Genomic DNA, 22,586 nt, shown 5'->3' with positions numbered 1-22,586 from the left:
TCTCGCGTCACAGCAGACAATGCTGCGTCTACTTATAAGATGTCTATGAGCACGACCATTTTTTTTTATTTTCTTGGGACGCAGATGGCATATATTAGTGTAATGAGGCCTGTTATACAGCAAAGCAAAAAAAAAAAGAACAAAAAAAAAGGCTATTTAATCTAAAATGGTAAAGGTTGCTGAAGTCGTCGAAAAAAACGAAATTACTGTTCGTTTAGTGAAGGTGAGCCTCGTGTAATGTCCACTATGGATTTCTATTTAATCTGCCATACGTGCCGCTCCCTTACAGTAACTTTGTATGAAGTCATGTCAAAGGTGCAGTTTCTCAGAAGTCCTCCAGCATTGGTCAGGAGTTGATGAGTCAGCGGGCAGAGGAGGGTCTTCATCCCGCCTCCGAGCCCTCCCTGCCCGCTGACTCAGTGCCTTCGAAGCATCGTCGTTCACCTCACCTGGGACTCGGAGCAGAGCAGCGGCATCCTCTCCGGAAACACGAGCATCCAACATGAACACAGACATGGCCAAAACAGCGTCTGGTAAGCCATTTTCTGACCTTAAATACCGAAATAGGATCATTCGAATGGGTGCGTATTTAGTCTCCCGACCGGCTCAATGTGATAAATAATCTCCATGTTTGACATATACGTTGTGATATTTGCCCGGATGATGTATCGATATTCATGAATATGACAGAGATAGCGATGTATACCCCGCTTTATGGGCATTGCGAGCATTAGGCTATGTCCTTCATCTTTATCAAACATTGTGTTCTGTATTTGTCTTTTTTCATCATACTTTGTGCAATATATTTAATAACGCGGCCACTTTTATTGACCCACTTGCGCTTGGCTGTCCAGCGGCCCCAATATGCAGCATAATGCAGACGGACCCCACCCAAGATGCTGATGCTGCCCACCATTGAGGCCTAGAGGGCGTCATCACTTTTCTCACTGCTAGGCTACACACCATGCCAACTCAACATTTTATCACTGTCAAACCAACATGGACATCCTCTTGTTCAATACGACCGACTGAATACTGGACATATATATGAACATTTGCACATTGTGCTAAAACTAAATTAGCATTTTGAAGACAACAGAGCTCTTCTTGTTTTAGAGGTAGCAGCATGTGTTTATTGTGGTGGTTTGCAGACTTCATGGCATCAGACGGATCTTTTGGAAGCTGTCATATACAAATATTTAGAAGAATGCAGCGCAAACGACGCCTATCCATCTATTTTATTTACTGTACTGCTTATCTTCATTATGGTCACGTGCAAGCTGGAGCCTATCCCAAATAACTTGGAGCAAAAGGCGGGGTACACCCTATAGACGTGTTGCGCAAACTGCACAATATTGTTAAATACCCAAAGATGAGAGTATTTGGGTAAGTTTTCAACAGATGGGCAGCCTTCCAGCACCTGGGGAGCATTTTGGGTGTGGTGTGAGGTGGCTTAGGTGCCTTGCTCAAGGGAACACGTGACGTTGAAATTTCCGCCCATGTTTTGCAGTCTGTAATTGTCTTTGTATTCAACATCAAAGCTAAGTTTACCAAATGGCTAACATCGTCGTCAAACAAAGCAATAGTTATCAATTAACGCCGAAGCACATTTTTAACAGTTGTCAAAGATCCTCTATACCAGGGGTCCCCAAACTTTTTGACTCGGGGGCCGCATTGGATTAAAACTATTTGTCCGTGGGCCGGGCTGTGTATATATATATATATATGTATATATATATATATATATATATATATATATATATATATATATATATATGATATATATAGCGCACTTTCCGCGCGCACGATGATGTCACGTTACCGATGAGAAAATGCATTTTTAGACAATATGATTTGCCTGAGTGGCTAGGAGACACCGTGAGTAGCAAAGTGACAAAGTGGATAAGAAAAGACAGAAAAAAATATATTTTTTTAATTTTTAATTTTTTTTTATACTTGGGACTTCCCGCGGTCCTGATTTTGGACGCTGGCGGGCCGGATGCGGCCCGCGGGCCGTAGTTTGGTGACCCCTGCTCTATACGACAAGACTCCTCTGCTAGTTTTAACAATCTACTGCAAAAACGCTAGCCAAAAGATCCAGGAGTTATTTATTTTCTTTTAAAGAACCTACTGCACATATCCAAGTCAAAGATCCTCTATATTAGACAAGAGCGCTTTTCCATTTTGAACTATCTACTGCAAAAATACAAGTCAATGATAATCTATATGTGACAAGAGACCTTTTTTTTTATTTTGAAGTATCTACTGCAAAAATACAAGTCAAAGATTATCTATATGTGACAAGAGGGGCTTCTGTTTTGATTGAATACTGTAAAAAAACTAACCAAAAATCTATATGACAGGAGCACTTTTCTGTTTTAAAATGACACTACCCAAAGATCCTCTATAGGACAGGAGTGCTTTTTTTTATACTTTTGAGTAACCTACTGCACAAATCCAATTCTTAGATCATCTATATACTGTATGACAGGAGTGCTTTTCTATTTGAAGATCTACTGCAGAAAATAAGTCTAAGATCCTCTATTTGTGACGAGTGTGCTTCGGTTTTGATGAAATACTGCAAAACGCTCACCAAAATCTTCAGAATAACTTTTCTTTTTTGAGGAATCTACTGCAAAATTACAAGTCAAAGATCCTCTATATGTTAGAGGGTCATTTTTATATTTTGAATGACCAGCTGCAAAAACCGAGTCCAAAGAAGTGCCTTTTTTTTCTTTTGAGGAAACTACTGCAAAAGTCCATGTCAGAGATTCTCTTTATGTGACAGAAGCACACTTGTGTTTTGAAGGACTGACAGCAAAAACCATAGACAAAGATCCTCGATGTGACAAAAGTGCTTGGCTGTATTGCAGGATCTGTTTTAAAAAACGCTAGCCAAAATCTTTTATTTATGAGAGGAGCACTCATCTGTTTTGAAGGACCGACTGTAAAAAACATAGCCAAAGATCCTCTGTACGTGACAGGAGCGTGCTTCTGTTTTAAAGAACCTACAGGAAAAATGTAGCCAGACTTTCGCTACTGTGCCAAGTTTTAATGACCTTGATGTCAGTTTTGATGGTGTCACGGAAGTCAAAGACGTAAAAGAAGTCGTGAGTAAGATGAATAACACTAAAGATAATCATTAAAAAACAAAGAACAATATCAACACAACATAATTGTTATTGTGTTGGAATGATCCAAAAACTCCCAATGACAAAGACAGTTCAGGAAGTGTTGGAGACCAGCCAGCCTTGCAGTGAGCAAGCAAGCTATAGTAATAGTACACACTTATAATAGTAGTATACACTTATTGTAGTAGTTTACATACACTTATAGTAGTAGTATACACTTATAATAGTAGTAGTATACACCTATAGTAGTAGTTTACATAAATCTATAGTAGTAGTTTACATACACTTATAGTAGTAGTATACACTTATAATAGTAGTAGTAGTATTCACTTATAGTAGTAGTATACACTTATAATAGTAATAATATACACTAATAGTAGTAGTATACACTTATAATAGTAGTAGTATACACTTATAGTAGTAGTATTCACTTATAATAGTAGTAGTATACACTTATAGTAGTAGTATTCACTTATAATAGTAGTAGTATACACTTATAGTAGTAGTATTCACTTATAATAGTTGTATGCATACACTTATAGTAGTAGTTTATATCTATTTTTAGTAGTAGTACACAATTGTAGTAATAGCTTAATCAAACTTAAGCATAGTATTCATAGATTTATAGTAGTAGTACATACTTATATTAGTAGTGTACATTTATAGTATGGATTTTGTCAAGAATTTTACTTGTGTAGCGCTTTTTATTCCTTCAAGGTACTCAAAGCGCTTTGACAACATTACTTTATTTTAACTACTGATGACGCAGCATCAGGGGCAGCTGGGGTCTCAGTATTTTGCTGAAGTGGTCATAGGAGAACTGAGTATCAAACATGCAACCTTCAGGTTGGGAGACAACCACTCTACCACCTGAGCCATGCTGCCCGGGTAGTATACATACACTTACATTAGTAGTATATATACTATTCCTTTGGCAGGTTGAGAAGGCCTCGGGGCCATAGAGGAGTTCAAATGGGGAGAAGCCGTTGGATGCCTGGGCAACTTCTTTAACGGCAAAGAGCACGTGGGGAATGAGCTGGTCCCAATTACCACCTTTCTCCGCATATTTTTCAATGTCGCGTTGAACCTTTTCACCAGACCGTCCGTCTGGGGATGGTACACTGAGGTCCGTAGCTGCTTCACTTTCAACCATGTACACAAGGCTTTGATGACTTTAGACATGAAGCATGTGCCCTGGTCCGTCAATATTTCTTTGGCGATGCCCACCCGGCTAAAGAGCAGGAACAGTTCTCGAGCCACCGCTCGAGCTGTGGCGGAGCGAATGGGAATGACTTCGGGTAAGCGAGTGGCATAGTCCATAATTACCAGTATGAACTTATGGCCTCGGCCTGACTTGGGCAGAGGCCCGACCACTTCCAGTGCCACTCGAGAGAATGGGACCTCGGTGATAGGCAGGGGAATGAGAGGGTTACGGACAGTGGGGCGGGGTGCAACCTTCTGACACACTGGACAGGTTCGACAGAAGTCCTCCACAGCCCTCTTCCACCCTGGCCAATAAAATCTCCCTAGCACTCTGTCATAGGTTTTTTGGACAGCCAGATGTGCCCCCATATGGCGAGTATACAGCCAGATGTGCCCCCATCTGGCGAGTATGAGCTAAAAAGAGAACTCGGGACACAAAATCCTTAGACACCAACAACTGTTCGCTTTCATCCCACCCCTTAGCTGTGACCACTCGATACAATAACCCTTTTTTTACAACGAAGTGAGGAGAAGTCAGGTTACTCACCCCCTCACAAGGCTGGTCGTCGATGACCGACACACTCCTCCACCGCCCAGTGGATCCCTCCACTGGGCGGTGGCGAACTCCCCTGGTGTGGGGACACCATCCATGTCCAGCTTGGGAAATTCTGAGAATACTTCACTCTCCTGGCTGGTCCGGGCCCCCAGTTCTCTCACGACCTCCATCTCATCCTTCTCCTGGTGTCACGGCGGCACAGTTGCCCTCTATGACGGCCACGTCCTGGCGCCGGGGCCTCCTCTTGCTGACTCCTGCTGCCCAGTACTTCTCAAATAGAGCGCAATCGGTTCCAATTAGCAGTAGAACAGGGAGGTTCGGGATCACACCAGCCTGGACTGTGGTCTCACCTCTGGGTGTCTGCAGCTGTAGGGAGGTGGTTGGGTACTGCTGGACGTCACCGTGAATGCAGGTCACTGGAACCATCTCTCCCTCAGCGGTGGCCACCAGACCCGCCCGCAACAGCGCGTGGAGCTGCCAGAATCTAATAGAGCATGCATATCCACCCCTCCCACTCTCACGGGCAGGGTGGCTCGTCTTGTTTGTTCGTGGGCCCAGCAGGAGGTGACGTACAGGCTCTGGCGAGGGGTTTCCGACACAGTCTCCATACTGACGTCCCGACCTCGCTTCCTGTCTGTACAGTCCCAATACAAATGGTCCTCTTGGCCACACACATAACTTCGACGGGGTGGGGCTTGGGTCTGTGACACCTGTGCTTTTGCATATTATGGAGGCAATCTCTGGGCTACTGGTATAGCTGCTCTTCTCCTCTCTTTGCCATTACGCTCTTCCCCCACCGGGTGGCAGGCTGGTTCACACTTGGATGTTTTCAACATATCTACACTTACTTGGTCATTTTCAAGCAGGGCTACTCGCTCATCTAATGTGTTAGGGCTTACCTGGGACGCATACTTTTTAGAGTTGGGCGGCAACGCACGTATGCATCTGTCCATCACCAGCCTTTCGATCCATGGTAGACCAGTGCCGGTTGTCAACCAACTTTGTGTGAAGCGCACAAGTGTAGCTACTTGTGGTCGAGGTGGCAGGGCTGGGTCATACTAGCAAGTATGTTAACGTTGGGCAGGCAGGCTGTAGCTGTGTCGGGCAAGAATGGCTGCTCTCATAATACTTGTATACATTTATAAATGGTAAATGGGTTATACTTGTATAGCGTTTTTCTACCTTCAAGGTACTCAAAGCGCTTTGACACTATTTCCACATTCACCCATTCACACACACATTCACATACTGATGGCGGGAGCTGCCATGCAAGGCGCTAACACGACCCATCAGGAGCAAGGGTGAAGTGTCTTGCTCAAGGACACAACGGACGTGACAAGGTTGGTAGAAGGTGGGGATTGAACCAGGAACCCTCAGGTTGCTGGCACGGCCACTCTCCCAACCCGCGCCACGCCGTCCCCAATTTATAATTGTTGTATATATTTATAATAGTAGTATACATACAATTATAGTAATAGAATACACTTATAATAGTAGTACACATACTTTTATAGTAATAGTTTACATTCACTTATAGTAGTAGTTGTATATTCACTAATAAAAGTAGTATGTATGCACTTATAGTTATAGTACACATTTATAGAATTAATTTACACTTATAATAGTAGTATACATACAATTATAATAGTAGTACACACTTGTCATAGTAAAATACAATTATACTAGTTAGTATACACTTATAATAGTAGTATATATACACTTATTCTAGTAGTTTAGACTTATATTAGTAGTATAAATACACTTATAGTAGTAGTATACACTTATATTAGTAGTATAAACACACATATAGTAGTAGTCTACATACACTTATAGTAATAGCAGACAGTTTACACTTACCACACTTAGGTTCTGATTTACTAAAGATTTACGTGTAATAAAACGTGCGAATTTGATAGCACATGCAAAGCTGATCTACTAAAGGTGTGCAAAAGTGGATTGCGTCTGTTAAGTGAGCAAAATAAGACGTGCAATCCATTTTGCGTGTCTGTCTTCATTAACATGCAAAATACATGCTGATCATCAAAACACCCACAATACTGGGAGGAGAAAATGCTAATATCATTATTTACACATGCACAATGTGATCTATCAACACCGTTTTGCGAGCACTATTTTGCATTTTATTTGTAGCACGTGTCAGAAGGAGGTGCAAAGTGACAGTTCCACACATGGCTGCAGGACCGATGCTTGCGCCTCACAGACAAACGATGGACAGACATGAATCCTGCGTCCTACGTGTGTGTGTGTGTGTCAACATTTTTGACGCTCAGAAATAAAAAACATTAGACACATTGTCTATTCAGAAACATCATTTTATAATTGTATAGCTGCTGCAGGACTTAAGGGGCTGATTAAAATGAATTCAATTGATGCGTTTTGGTGTCTGCTTGTGTTTTGTTTTAATGTCGTTCATTTTTTTGTAATTCAGGAAATATATTATACATCTCCAACATGAAAAGACGTCTTTCATTGTGTATTTTCCTGCCTGTGAATCATTCCAGACGCACAAATGCACTGGTGATGCCATCCACAGCCTCGCGCACAGAATTAAGTGTCAGTGCGGATATGTTTCTGTTGTCTAGATTGCGTTTCAGAAAAACTGTTCTGGATTATAGATGTGTGCTGCTGGTTCAACATATTGCACACACGAAGGAGCATGATAGCATGAATGTGCCGAAAATGATCGTCTGTCTTCATGGTAAAAGCCCCGTATGCATGCAAAATCTTCGTTTAAATGAGGCGATCTGCACCACTTTTCAATTGCACACACAGTGTTAGTAGATCACTTGCAACACGCCCACTTAGAGTACATGTTATTTTATTTTCTGTACACACTGTTTAGCGTGTGGTATTTAGGTCTTAGTAAATCACTAAATTAACCCTTATAGTAGTGGTACACATTTGTAGTAATAGTATACACTTATAATAGTAGTATACCCTTATAGTAGTTGCTTACATACATTTATAGTAGTTATATACACTTATAGAACGTAGTAGTTTACATCACTTATAGTAGTAGTATACAGTTATGTTAGTAGCATATTTACATTTATAGTAGTAGTTTACATATATTAATAATAGTACTATACACTTATAGTAGTATTATACACTTATAATAGTAGTATACATTTACTTATAGTAGTAGTATAGAATACATATACAATTAGCAATTTACATATAGTAGTAGTACACTGCAAAAACTGAAATCTAAGTAAGATTAAATATCTCAAGTAAAGGTGATATTTGCTTATTTTCTGTCTGATAAGATCATTCTTCTCACTAAGCAGATTTTATGTTAGAGTGTTTTACTTGTTTTAAGGGTTTTGGTCCTACATTATCTCAGTACGATATTACAGGTTGTTGCTGAGATTTGATGACCTATATTGAGTAAAACATGCTTGAAACTAGAATATCAACTGTTGCAAAGCTGTGTCATCAACACTCACAAGTATAAAACTACTTTTTTAAAGTAATAATTTCTTATTTCAAGCATTAAAAAAAAATCATGACTTTGACACAATTGTGTCTCATAATTAAACAGATGACAGCCAAATGGATTTTGCTGTTTTGTTTTCAATGAAACAATAGAAAATACGTACTCATATAGTAGTACAGTTGTTATTAGTGAGAATATACTTATTTTAAGGTATTTTTGGGTTCATTGAGGTTAGCTAATTTTACTTGTTTTGGAAAGTCTTGACAAGCCAAATTTTCTTGTTCAGATAATTTTGCTTAGTTAAAATAAAAATACCCCTCATTTTTGTATTTTTTATTCTTGTTTTTGAACACTGACTTTTTGCAGTGTACACACGTTCCCTGTATGTTGTTGTCACATACTGTAATTGGTACTCCTATGGCATGTACAGTAAAGCAGGTGAGGTCAGACTGCATCACATCATATTGAGCACATGATACAGGAAGTAGCTGATAGGTCAACAGGAAATGAATTATTTTACACACGCACACACACACACACACACACACACACACACACACACACACACACACACACACACACACACACACACACACACACACACACACACACACACACACACACACACACACACACACACACACACACACACACACACACACACACACACACACACACACACACACACTCTCGCCTTCTGTATCGACCACCAAGTGAAAGTGAGCGATAACATAAGGTTGCTGCACAGTCTAATCTAATACTGCCTTGATAGTGCTTTGTGTGCGTATGAGTACAACTGTACTGCGTCATACTGATTGCTGTTTCTAATTTTCTGTTCCTTGAATGTTTAGTAAAAGGCAGAGATTCTTACACTGAGGCACAGTGTAAGAATAATTGTGGTGGTACTTGGTGTAAAATGGTGGAGAAGTATCGGTATTGTCCACATAAAATTTGAGATCCAAAGAGTGAATTTATAACAATTTATAATAACACTTGTCAAGTTACACAGCGTTGAAACACTTGACTGCCTGCTCAGTGCAAAATAAGCTTCAAAATAAAAGCACAGCAGTATTAACCAGGATCCTACCACAGCATCGAACAAAATGCAGCCATATACTAAAGTTTTATTGTCATGGTAGCATACAACAATAAAAACAGAATGAAGCCAGCTAGTGTGTGCGAGTTTGTGTGTAAACCTCTATGATATTTTTTTGTCATGTGTTATTTTATGATATATTTATTGTCGTTTTTATCAATATTTACGCCGTATTTATTTAAATAAAACCCGCTCTTTCCAGTATATGGTATTAGATTGTGAGTGCATTATCGTGATAGCTGGCTAAATAAAAGAGCCTCTTCAATGAATTATTAAACAAAAGGAGGCCTCTTAAGGGCATTTTACCAAATGGCGAAGTTGTGGTGTTTTTTTGGTTGATGTTGATGATGATGACGATGATTATGATGATGCTGATGTTCCTCCTGCAGCGTACAAGGAGAAGGTGAAGGAGCTCTCTGTCTTCTCGCTCATCTGCTCCTGCTTCCACCCAGAGACACGCAAGCTCGCCAAAGAGTTGGAAGGTAAGAAAACAACCATCATGCATGTTGTAAACATTAGACTGCAAGAATTTGTACTGTTGTTATGAATACATTAGACAGGATTATTATTTACTGTTGTAATAAACATATTTGACAGGATTAATTGGTACTGTTGTTGTAAATATATTAGACAGCATTATTGGTACTGTTGTAATGACGATATTAAACAGCATTATTTGTACTGTTGTGACGAATATATTATCCATTCATCCATTTTCTACCGCCATTCGACAGCATTAATTTATGCTGTTGTAAATGAACATGCATTCTTGTTATATGTATGTTATACATAATTAATATGTAGTGTTGTAATGAATATATTAGACAAGAATAATATATACTGTTTTAATGAATATATTAGACAGCATTAATGTGTACTGTTGTAATTAATGTTAGACAACAACATATATATGTACTGTTGTGACTAAACATACATGCAAGATAGACATGATTAGTACGTACTGTTGTAATGAATATATTAGACACCCTTAATACTCCCTGTTGTAATGAACATACATGTATGTTTTATATATCAGACATCATTAATATGTGCTGTTGTTAATGAACATGCGTGTTATATATATTGTTAATCTTGTTTAATATAAGTCATTACAACAGTACATATTATTAATTCTGTTGTAATGAACATATCAGACAGCATTAAACTGTACTGTTGTAATGAATATATTAGACAGCATTCATTTGTACTGTTGTGAATGAACATGCATGCATGTTGTATACAGTATATTAGACAGCATTCATTTTTACTGTTGTAATTAACGTATAAGCATTTTATACATATCAGACATAAGTACTGTTGTAATGAATATATTGGCCATACAGTACAGGCCAAAAGTTTGGACACACCTTCTCATTTAATGTTTTTTTTTAATTTTCATGACTATTTACATTGTAGATTGTCACTGAAGGCATCACAACTATGAGTGAACACATGTGGAGTTATGCACTTAATATAAAAAGGTGAAATTGTGACGACGGGGTCGCATCGTGGTGCGAGGTGTTCTCCCAGGAATGCAGACGGGCTCGGACACAGCTTGCAGGTAGGAAAATTATTTATTTAGGAACTAAACATGCAGGAAAAAACAAAGACGTGCACAAGGCACATAAGGCAAAAACAAAAGGGCTAGCGTGGGAGCTAGCAAGCAAAATTAGCCTAGCGTAAAAACTAGCAGCTAAAGCACAGGAAACATACGTCGTCATCTGTTGTGTGAAAACAAACTACGAAGCCAGACCGACTGGTTGGGGAGGCAAGCTTTAAATAATAATGTCAATCATGAAAAACAGGTGCGCGTCGGGAACACCCGCGGCAGGTGAAAATAATCAGTAACTATGGTAACCAAACTGAGAAGTGCTTAAACAGGAACTAGAAAGAGATCACGACTAACAGAAAAAACACAAGTGACTAGAAAACGTAAAGAGAAATATGATCCGGGCAGCGGATCATAACAGCACCCCCCCCTTAAGGGACAGATCCCAGATGTCCCATGGAAAAACTAAAAAATCCCCCCGACTACAAGGCAGTTCACAAGTCAAGGGAGGGAGGAGGGAGGAATTGGCGGAGGGTCGCCAGGCCACGTGTCCCCGAATCCACCGGGGAAGGGTCAGGTGGCGGCGGCGAATGGAACGCCGAGGCGGGCGACCACGGAAAGACCACATTCGTGGCCGCCGAGAAGGTGGGCGTGAGTGGCGCCAGAAGTTCAGCAGCCTCTGAGTCCTGCAACAAAGTCTTGGATGTCGCTGCTGTTTGCGCCACTGGCGTCCATTACCTGACCTCTGAGAGAGCTGCTTGCGCAGCCGGACCACTCGAGGTCGCTGAGACGTCGCCGTGGAAGCGGTAGGTGTCGACGGCCGGAGGAGTCGCTGTCGTGGCAGCCGGAGTCGCAGCTGTCGTGGCAGCCGGAGTCGCAGCTGTCGTGGCAGCCGGAGTCGCAGTCGTGGCAGCCGGAGTCGCAGTCGTGGCAGCAGGAGTCGCAGTCGTGGCAGCAGGAGTCGCTGTCGTGGCAGCAGGAGTCGCTGTCGTGGCAGCCGAAGCAGGAGGCGGTGCTGGTGCGAGAACCAGCTGAGGAGTTGGTGCGAGAACCAGTCGAGGAGTTGGTGCTGGTGCGAGAACCAGTCGAGGAGCAGGTGCTGGTGCGAGAACCAGTCGAGGAGCAGGTGCTGGTGCGAGAACCAGTCGAGGAGCAGGTGCTGGTGCGAGAACCAGTCGAGGAGCAGGTGCTGGTGCGAGAACCAGTCGAGGAGCAGGTGCTGGTGCGAGAACCAGTCGAGGAGCAGGTGCTGGTGCGAGAACCAGTCGAGGAGCAGGTACTGGTGTGGGAACCAGCCGAGGTGCAGGTACTGGTGTTGGAACCAGCCGAGGTGCAGGTGGCCTAGCTGGCGGTTGCGGCTTAGCAGGCCGAAAAACCGGTGGTGGCGGCCGGGCAGGTGGTTGCGTTCTAGCACGCAGACGGACTGGTGGCGGTGGCCGAGCAGGAGGTTGTGGCTTAGCCCGCCGAAGGACAGGTGGCGGTGGCCGAGCAGGAGGTTGCGGCTTAGCACGCAGACGGACTGGTGGCGGTGGCCGAGCAGGAGGTTGCGGCTTAGCCCGCCGAAGGACAGGTGGCGGTGGCCGAGCAGGAGGTTGCGGCTTAGCACGCCGAAAAACTGGTGGCGGTCGGGCAGGTGGTTGCGGTCTAGCACGCAGACGGACTGGTGGCGGTGGCCGAGCAGGAGGTTGCGGCTTAGCCCGCCGAAAGACAGGTGGCGGTGGCCGAGCAGGAGGTTGCGGCTTAGCACGCCGTTGTGCCACCCCACTCGCACAGCTCCCAGTACTAGCCCCCCCTCAAAAAGCGGATCCCAGACGCGCTCCTTGCGGTTTGGAACAGTCTTCAAGGGTGGGTGGAGGGAGGTCAGGAGGAGGGCAGAATCCTCTCCTCTAAATTGTCCAAAATGTCTATTCTTACTCCCCACTTGAGACTGGGTGGGAGCACAGGGGGGAAAAATATGTGCAGTGGGCGGAGCAATAGTTACTGGGGGTGGAGCTAGAAAGTCAGGTGACTGGGACTGACTAGATTTAGATTTAACAAAAATGTCCTGATAATGTTTTATCTTAGAATTAAAGTCCTTAGGAAGCAGCTGACAAAAAGGAGTAGAAGAATTAAAAAAAAAATCTTCGTCTCTGACGTCATCCACAGTGGGCGGGATGACGTCATCCGTGCGGGTCTCCAGCTGACTGACAGCCCAATCGGTGAATTGTTTGGCGAAGTGGTCGATTGGGTTGCCAAACATCTGAGAAGGGGAATCTTGGGCTGAAGGTAGCTTACTGTGTAGTGGTGGAGGAGTCTGTGGGAGGGCGCGTCTTGGCAGCGAAGTGAAGACCTCTTGGGCGGCTTCCGTCTTCGCTGACGCGTCCGGTGGTGCGGAGGTGTGGCGATGTCCTCGGGCCAAACGGAGTTGACTGGGACCAATCTTCCGTTAGGACCCCAGATCAGGTCCTGGCGCTCCGAGGGGGAATAGCGGAGAGTCTCCGCCTCCATCGCTCGCAACACCATCCACGCACCTTCGTCCATCTCCTCCGACGTGCTCGCTGCGGGAGAACTTTTTGCTGGCTTCGTACTGTGGCGACGGGGTCGCATCGTGGTGCGAGGTGTTCTCCCAGGAATGCAGACGGGCTCGGACACAGCTTGCAGGTAGGAAAATTATTTATTTAGGAACTAAACATGCAGGAAAAAACAAAGACGTGCACAAGGCACATAAGGCAAAAACAAAAGGGCTAGCGTGGGAGCTAGCAAGCAAAATTAGCCTAGCGTAAAAACTAGCAGCTAAAGCACAGGAAACATACGTCGTCATCTGTTGTGTGAAAACAAACTACGAAGCCAGACCGACTGGTTGGGGAGGCAAGCTTTAAATAATAATGTCAATCATGAAAAACAGGTGCGCGTCGTGAACACCCGCGGCAGGTGAAAATAATCAGTAACTATGGTAACCAAACTGAGAAGTGCTTAAACAGGAACTAGAAAGAGATCAAGACTAACAGAAAAAACACAAGTGACTAGAAAACGTAAACAGAAATATGATCCGGGCAGCGGATCATAACAGAAATAACTGAAAACATGTTTTATATTCCAGTTTCTTCAATCATCATCATAGGCATCCGTCCGTCAGTAGTGACGATGGGTTGCGCCTGGGGGAGTTCATTCTTTCTTGCAGCGGCGGCTGTGGCTGTACAGCCCGACTCTGGAGTGACAGTCTCTGGTGCAGTTGGCGCAGACGTATGGGGAGGGTTGTGACACAGGAGCAGGTCCCGCGTCGCGCAGTTTCCGCTTTTGTCTCCTCGCCTGCAACAAGGAGATGTGCTTCTCCTCGGCACGGCGGGTTCCTGTAGCAACAGTCTGCCTCCAAACGTCGCGGTCTTTTGCAGCTTCCTCCCAGTTGTTGTGGTCGATGCCTGCTTGTTTCATGTCACGTTTGCACACGTCCTTGAAACGCAGTCGGGGGCGACCAAGGGGTCTGGAGCCTGTTGACAGTTCGCCGTACAGGACAGCTCTGGGGAGACGGCTGGGGTCCATCCTGTGGACATGGCCAAGCCATCTGAGGCGGCGTTGGCTGAGCATGGTGAACAGGCTGGTGGAGTGAGCACGGTCTAGGACTTCCATGTTGGGAACTTTGTCCTGCCATGAGATTCCCAGGATGCGGCGAAGACAGCGCAGGTGGAAGCTGTTTAGCTGTTTCTCATGTCTGGTGTAGGTGGCCCAGGCCTCGCTGCCATACATCAGTGTGCTAATGACGCAGGCTTGATAGACCTGGAGTTTAGTGCGCGTGGATAGCTGGTTGTTCGACCATACTCTTTTGGACAGCCTGGCCATCACTGAGGCGGCTTTCGCAAGACGGGTGGCACGTTCTGTGTCAAGTGACAAGTCACTGGAGATTGCGGATCCAAGGTATGTAAAGGTGTTGACACATTGCAGAGTCTGATTGTCGACGGAGATGGAGAGTGGAGTTTCAGCATCTTGGCCCATGACATTGGTCTTCTTTAGGCTGATGGGGAGACCAAACTCTTTACAGGCAGATGAAAGTCTGTCCATCAGCCTCTGGAGCCCGGACTCTGTGTGGGATGCCAGAGCTGCATCATCAGCAAAAAGCATTTCCCTCAGGAGGACACTGGTCACCTTGGTCTTGGAGCGCAAATGGGCAAGGTTGAAAAGTTTCCCATCAGCTCTCGTGTGTAGGGAGACACCTTCAGAACATGTGCCGAAAGCAGTAGACAGAACGACGGAGAAGAAAATTCCAAAGAGGGTTGGTGCAAGAACGCAGCCCTGTTTTACGCCGCTGCGGATTGGAAAGGCCTCTGATGTTCCTCCTTCCCAACAGACGGAACCCTGTGTGTTTTCGTGGAATGATCTTATGACGGCGAGGAGTTTTGGGGGGCAGCCGATCTCTGCAAGCATCTTGAAGAGACCATCTCTGCTGACAAGGTCGAATGCTTTTAGTGAGATCAACAAAGGCGAGATACAAGGGTCTCCTCTGTTCCCGGCACTTCTCCTGCAGCTGCCGAAGGGTGAAAATCATGTCCACTGTGGATCTTGCTGCCCTAAAGCCACATTGTGACTCAGGGTAGAAACGTTCTGCAAGGAGGTGGAGTCTAGCAAGGGCGACACGAGCGAAGACTTTCCCCACGATGTTAAGCAGGGAGATGCCGCGGTAATTATTACAGTCACTACGGTCTCCCTTGTTCTTGTACAGTGTGACAATCTTGGAGTCACGCAGATCCTGGGGGACGGCTCCATCCTTCCAACAGAGGCAGAGGAGATCATGAAGGTGCGGCAGTAAGGAAGGTTTCCCAAGCTTTATGACATCAGGTGTTATCCCGTCAGCACCTGGGGCCTTGCCGCATGTGAGGTTGTCAATAGCTTTACTGAGCTCTTCCTGCGTGGGTTCCTTGTCAAGCTCCTTCATAACAGGCAGGTTTGCAACTCCACTCAGACCCTCCTCTGACACAATGCTCTCAGTGGCATATAACTCTGTGTAGTGTTCAGCCCATCTTCCCATCTGCTTGTTGCGGTCAGTGATGACTTCACCAGACTTGGCTTTCAGTGGTGCGGTTTTCTTGATGGACGGGCCGGTTGCTTGCTTTATCCCCTCATACATGCCCCTGATATCTCCCGTGTCCGAGGCCCTTTGTATGTTTGAGGAGAGCTCGAGCCAGTAGTTGTTGGCACAGCTACGTGCCGTTCGCTGGGCTTCGCTCTTGGCCTTTCTCAAGGCGTCAAGGTTCCTCTGTGAGGGGTTTCCCTTGTGCCTGAGGAAAGCGGTACGCTTTGCCTCTATAACTGGCTCCATCACTGCAGCACTAGCCTCAAACCAGTCTGCATTTCTTTTCGTTCTCTTCCCATATGTTGCAATGGCTTGGTCGTAGATGGTATCACGCAAGCATTTCCATTTGTCCACAGCACTTTGCCTGATTGATGGTGCTTGGTCAAGGGAGGTGAGGAAGCGTTGTGTGACAGCCAGGTTGGTATAACGACTGGCATTGATACGTGGACGGGCCTTCTGCTTGGTGTAATAGATCTGTTTTGGTCGAAGCTTGACCTTGCTGAGGACTAGTGAATGGTCCGTGTCGCAGTCAGCACTGTGAAACGTCCTTGTGAGAAGCACGCTGTTAAGGGCCTCTCGCCTCGTGATGATGAGGTCGAGCTGGTGCCAATGTTTAGATCTGGGGTGTCTCCAGGATACCCGGTGCAGAGGCTTAGTCTGGAAGAAGGTGTTCGTGATGCAGAGCTTGCGGTAGCAGCACAGCTCTAGTAGACGTTGTCCATTTTCGTTCATGCTCCCCACTCCAAAATGACCAAGGCAGTCTGGCCAGGATTTGTGGTCAGCACCTACCCTGGCATTGAAGTCTCCCAGAAGGAGCAGATGCTCATTTTTCGGGATGGTGTTGACAGCCGCGTCGAGCTCCTCATAGAACTTGTCTTTTGACTCTGGTGGTGAGCAGAGGGTCGGGGCATAAGCACACAACAGGTTTGCTGGTCCGCTGCTGGTAGAAAGGCGGATTACAAGGATCCGCTCAGAGCCTTCTGTCGGTGGGTCCATCATGGGAAGCAGAGTGTTTTTCACTGCAAATCCCACACCATATTCCCGGGATTCCTCTGCACTCTTTCCCTGCCAGAAGAAAGTATAGTGTTTTTCCTTCAGAGAGCCAAAGCCAGCAAGACGTGTCTCTTGGAGCGCAGCAATGTCGACATTAAGTAGGTGGAGCTCACGGTCAATGATAGCGGTCTTGCGCTAGTCGCCAATGAGATCAAGGCTGTCCAAGAGCCCTGTGCGCATTGTTCTGACATTCCAGCTTGATACTCGAAGAGCTGGTATCTTCGTTTTGTTTCTCTCAGTTTTCGCTTTTTTTCTGATCATCTTTGGTGCAATTGTTGACGTTTGCTAGCCGTGCTTTACCCTATTCCCCGCCAGGATGATGCCGGCTCTGGCGGGTTGACACCTAATTGACCGGGGGCTGCCCGGCTTGAGGCGGGCGGTGGCTAATCATTAGTCAATGATTCCTCCCACCGTCGAAGCTGGCGCCAAACGGGTGGAACTTAAGACTGCCAGCTTCCGTGTTGTTTCCTCCCTTTAGAGGGGAGGCTGGAGTGACCTCTCCGTGGCGCAAGCCTGGGCAGAAAATATGGAGATCTTGGGTTGCCCAGACATCAAGATCCCCCTCTCGGCCGTGACGATGTGGCCCAGAGGATAGCAATGCAATACATCTGGCATCGACTTGGCTGCAGGAGCTGCCGGCAGGGGGTCAGCAATGACACCCAGCCGCCTCAGGGGCTCCACTCCTGATTTTCTGTCTGGGTTTACTCCCATAGCCTTTCCTTCTCCCAAAGGTACCCCAAGGCAGCGGGTGGGGGGGGCAGGGGGGATGACGACTATTTGACCCATAGATGGGGCAGTGGTTGGCGGATGCCAGGGCGTGTCCACACACCGGTGGGCCTGCACACCTCGCCTCTAGGGCCCACTGCTGCTCCGAGATCCCCTACAGTTTAGCCTGAGACCGCGAGGTCCCAGTTACCGTGTGTGGCCGCGAGGAGGCACTGTAGGAGTCTTGGTGGTGGAGAGGCTGTGTACCAGCAGGAGGAGACTTACGCACTCGGCTCCTCTTTTCACCCACCCAGGGGCTAGCTGGCGGCGATAGCTGTAAGCAGAGAGTAGCAAGCAGGGGCAGCATGCACTAACTACAAGCACTTCTGCCACAAATCTAACGCACTGACGCATCACACGCACCCTGTGCGCGAGCACTCACACAGTTTCTTCAATATAGCCACCCTTTTCTCTGAATACTGCACACTCATGGCATTCTCTCGATGAGCTTCAAGGGGTAGTCACCTGAAATGGTTTTCGCTTCACAGGTGTCATAGTGTTGATGCCTTCAGTGACAATCTACAATATAATTAGTCTTGAAAATAAAGAAAATGCATTGAAATGAGAAGGTGTGTCCAATATTTGAGAGGAATAGGTCTTTTTGTACTGTACAAAAGTTAAGCGTTTTTCTTTTTGTTCAGTTTATGACAGCATTAATATGTACAGTTGTTTATGAACGTACATGCATGTTAATTATAATAAACCGCATTAGTATTTGTACTGGTGTAAAGACTATATTAGACAACATTAATATGTATTGTTATAATGAATATATTATATAGCATTAATATGTACTGTTGTTTATGAACATGTTTATGTACATATTATACATGATTATTATGTACTGTTGTAATGAATATAATATACATGATTATTATGTACTGTTGTAATGAATATAATATACATGATTAGAATGTACTGTTGTAATGAATATATTAGACAGTATTAATATGTACTGTTGTAATAAATATATTATACATGATTATTATGTACTGTTGTAATGAATATAATATATATGATTAGAATGTACTGTTGTAATGAATATATTAGACAGTATTAATATGTACTGTTGTAATGAATATATTATACATTATTATTATGACCTGTTGTAATGAAAGTATTAAACAGTATTAATATGTACTGTTGTAATGAATATATTAGACAGTATTAATATGTACTGTTGTAATGAATATATTATACATGATTATTATGACCTGTTGTAATGAATATATTAGACAGTATTAATATGTACTGTTGTAATGAATATAATATAAATGATTAGAATGTACTGTTGTAATGAATGTATTAGACAGTATTAATATGTACTGTTGTAATAAATATATTATACATGATTATTATGTACTGTTGTAATGAATATAATATACATGATTAGAATGTACCGTTGTAATGAATGTATTAGACCGTATTAATATGTACTGTTGTAATGAATATAATATACATGATTAGAATGTACTGTTGTAATGAATGTATTAGACAGTATTAATATGTACTGTTGTAATGAATATATTATACATGATTATTATGTACTGTTGTAATGAATATAATATACATGATTAGAATGTACTGTTGTAATGAAAATATTAGACTGTATTAATATGTACTGTTGCAATGAATATATTATACATGATTATTATGTACTGTTGTAATGAATATAATATACATGATTAGAATGTACTGTTGTAATGAATATATTAGACAGTATTAATATGTACTGTTGTAATGAATACATTATACATGATTATTATGTACTGTTGTAATGAAAGTATTAAACAGTATTAATATGTACTGTTGTAATGAATATAATATACATGATTAGAATGTACCGTTGTAATGAATATATTAGACAGTATTAATATGCACTGTTGTAATGAATATAATATACATGATTAGAATGTACTGTTGTAATGAATATATTAGACAGTATTAATATGTACTGTTGTAATGAATATATTGTACATGATTATTATGTACTGTTGTAATGAAAATATTAGACAGTATTAATATGTACTGTTGTAATGAGTATACTGTATTAGACAGTATTAATATGTACGGTTGTAATGCAAATATTACACAGTATTAATATGTACTCTTGTAATGAATATATTAGGCAAGATTCATATGTACTGTTGTAATGAATATACTGTATTAGACAGTATTAATATGTACTGTTGTAATGAATATATTAGGCAAGATTCATATGTACTGTTGTACATAGCATACATGCATGTTATATATATTACTGTAGAGTGTATTAATTTGTACTGTTTAATTAGCAGATATTGAGGTGAAGCCGATAAACAAGCGCGCCTCTGGGCAGGCGTTTGAGGTGATCCTGAAGCCCCTGTCTCCAGTATCCGAAGTGGGCCACGGCCTGGCTTCTCCCCCCAAGAGAGACATTTCCTTGGACGACATCGAGAAAAAACTGGAGGCGGCTGAAGAGCGGAGAAAGGTGACCTATTCAGCCATCTTATAGAAAACAAAACTCGGTTTTTGGTGTCGTTTTGTCAATTTGTTCTTCTTTTCAGTACCAAGAAAGTCAGGTGCTGAGGACTTTGGCGGAAAAGCGAGAGCACGAGAGGGACGTTTTATTCAAGGCCTTGGAGGAGAACAACAACTTCAGCAAGATGGCCGAGGAGAAGCTGCAGATTAAGATGGAGCAAATCAAGGAGAACCGCGAGGCCCATCTGGCAGCCATGCTGGAGCGTCTGCAGGAGAAGGTGACGCATGCACGCCTCCACACTCACACAACACCAACAATCACATGAAGCCATATTCTTATCGGGAACAACATTTATTAATATCACCGGAATGATATCAAAATATATAAAATATGATTTAATGAGAAAACAGCAGCAGCATTTTTTTAGGACATAACAGCGTATAACAAAAAATAAATAAACAACGACAAAAGTGGTGATTTTGTGATGTTTTTTTTTATTTTACCTAGAACATATATTATAAATATTGTATAAATACAATTCAAAATTTTTGGCAGAACAGTATAAACATATCTATATTAAAATGGCAGCACACTAACTCCTTACAAAGCTAAAAAAAAAATATCATGGTAACAGTATTTAAGAAAATATATTAATTTACAAAAATAAAATCTAACTTGTGTAGTGGAAAAAAATGCAGTGGATTTTCCAGTAAAAAATGGTTGGGCATCAACCACTGAGAATTTATAAAGTCAATTTAAATAATGAGTCTGAATTATTGGCAATAGTGTAAATATTGCATGGATAAGTTCTAATTTCGTGAGAAAACAGTATATTAAATTTTTGTCATTTATTTTTCTGCAGAAAACAGCAACTAACAAAAAATAAACTAATTATATTTACAAAAAAGAATAAGAAAAATGTGTTATTTGTCTTATTCTTTTTTGTAAATATTATGTGTCTCTTAGAATATTTTGTAATGTTGATGTAAAAAATATTATGTAGATATATGTAGAAAGTAAAAAAAAGTCCTAAAATGTTGTACTATTCTGAAAATCTTATGTTTTGTTTGAGGGAAAAGTTTTAGTACTACAGGATTTTTAGAGATAAAAACTAATAATGTCATTAACAGACTCAAATAATTTATAATTAATTATCACAACAACAACAACAACAGTTGCAACATTGGCAGCTTGTTGCTAGGCAGAATTTACAGCCTAAATCTGAGATAACCCAATGACAAAAATGAACATGCTTTGAACACTACACAGGGGAAAGTTTGGTTGAATCTTCACTCTGTATGCGATATAAAAGCACTCTCTCTCTCTCTCTCTCTCTCTCTCTCCCCTCACCGCTGACCAGGAGAGACATGCGGCGTTGGTGCGCAGGAACAAAGAGCAGAGGGACGTGCTGACACCATGAGGCGCGCACCAGTGCCCAAGTATGATCTCTGTCACTCCGTCCAATCCGTCCCCTTCATCCGTCCTTCATCAGCGCTCCTCTGAGAACCCACTCCAGAACACAAGTACGTGCGAGACGTGGAGGACATCACCACCATGATGACACTACACCTGTCACCTGTCAATCAATCAACTTAGCCGTCAGTATTCGCCAGGATTTCTTGATTTTACAGAGGGATCTTATTTTGTAAATATTATTTCATCTATCTATCTATCTATCTATCTATCTATCTATCTATCTATCTATCTATCTATCTATCTATCTATCTATCTATCTATCTATCTATCTATCTATCTATCTATCTATCTATCTATCTATCTATCTATCTATCTATCTATCGGTTTTCCTGTGCATTGTAAGTTGGATGTAGACTGACGTTGGCAATGTATTCCTGATGATGATGATTTTTGTGTGTGTACCTAATATGCAGCCAAACATCTGTATCTTCAACATGCACGCTTGGAATGTACAACAATACAAAAAAAACCTACCCTCTGCAATGTGATTGGTGCTTTATTTATGATATGATTACGATCCCGACGTCTTCACTCAAGATGAAGCCCACAGTCTCTTTTGTAATATACACTACAGTAATACTTACAGTGCAGTACCATTTATGTCTGCTTGTGTCCTCTGCTGCTTATCTGCCCGTGTCCCCTCCCCCACCCTAACGTTTTCTTCATAAATTTCTCTGTGAAAGCTTTGCTTAAAGAATAATAAACATTTGGGGTTCTGTGAACATGAAACATCCACTGAGTTTCTCTGCAAAAATACACTAAAATGTATGTCAACTGCCTAAATAAAGAGTCAAG

The 22,586-nt window shown here is 42.8% G+C and overlaps 1 protein-coding gene across 2 annotated transcripts; it reads left to right on the top strand.

Moving 5' to 3' along the window:
* Positions 1 to 375: 375 nt before the first annotated feature.
* On the top strand, positions 376 to 22,586 carry stmn2a (stathmin 2a). 2 transcript variants are annotated; one of them, XM_062062953.1, is made up of 5 exons: positions 376 to 533; positions 9,833 to 9,925; positions 20,152 to 20,324; positions 20,401 to 20,592; positions 21,676 to 22,586. In XM_062062953.1, exons 1-5 carry the CDS (start codon positions 503 to 505, stop codon positions 21,733 to 21,735), a joined length of 549 nt encoding a protein of 182 aa, XP_061918937.1. In that variant the 5' UTR covers positions 376 to 502; the 3' UTR covers positions 21,736 to 22,586. The 2 variants fall into 2 exon arrangements, with proteins under 2 accessions (XP_061918937.1, XP_061918935.1); XM_062062951.1 differs by having other exon boundaries at positions 20,149 to 20,324.

The sequence above is a fragment of the Entelurus aequoreus genome, linkage group LG11 (genome assembly GCF_033978785.1).
Source record: "Entelurus aequoreus isolate RoL-2023_Sb linkage group LG11, RoL_Eaeq_v1.1, whole genome shotgun sequence".
NCBI classification, from domain to species: Eukaryota; Metazoa; Chordata; class Actinopteri; order Syngnathiformes; family Syngnathidae; genus Entelurus; species Entelurus aequoreus.
The sequence above is the reverse complement of the archived record's forward strand: the minus strand, read 5'-3'. Positions and strand labels throughout refer to the sequence as shown.

Excerpts from the sequence above, each read along its gene's own strand:
- stmn2a (XM_062062951.1), top strand. The coding sequence starts at position 503 with ATGAACACAGACATGGCCAAAACAGCGTCTG. Across the intron at positions 9,926-20,148 it reads GCTCGCCAAAGAGTTGGAAG|CAGATATTGAGGTGAAGCCG; the intron begins GTAAGAAAACAA and ends CTGTTTAATTAG. Across the intron at positions 20,325-20,400 it reads CGGCTGAAGAGCGGAGAAAG|TACCAAGAAAGTCAGGTGCT; the intron begins GTGACCTATTCA and ends TCTTCTTTTCAG.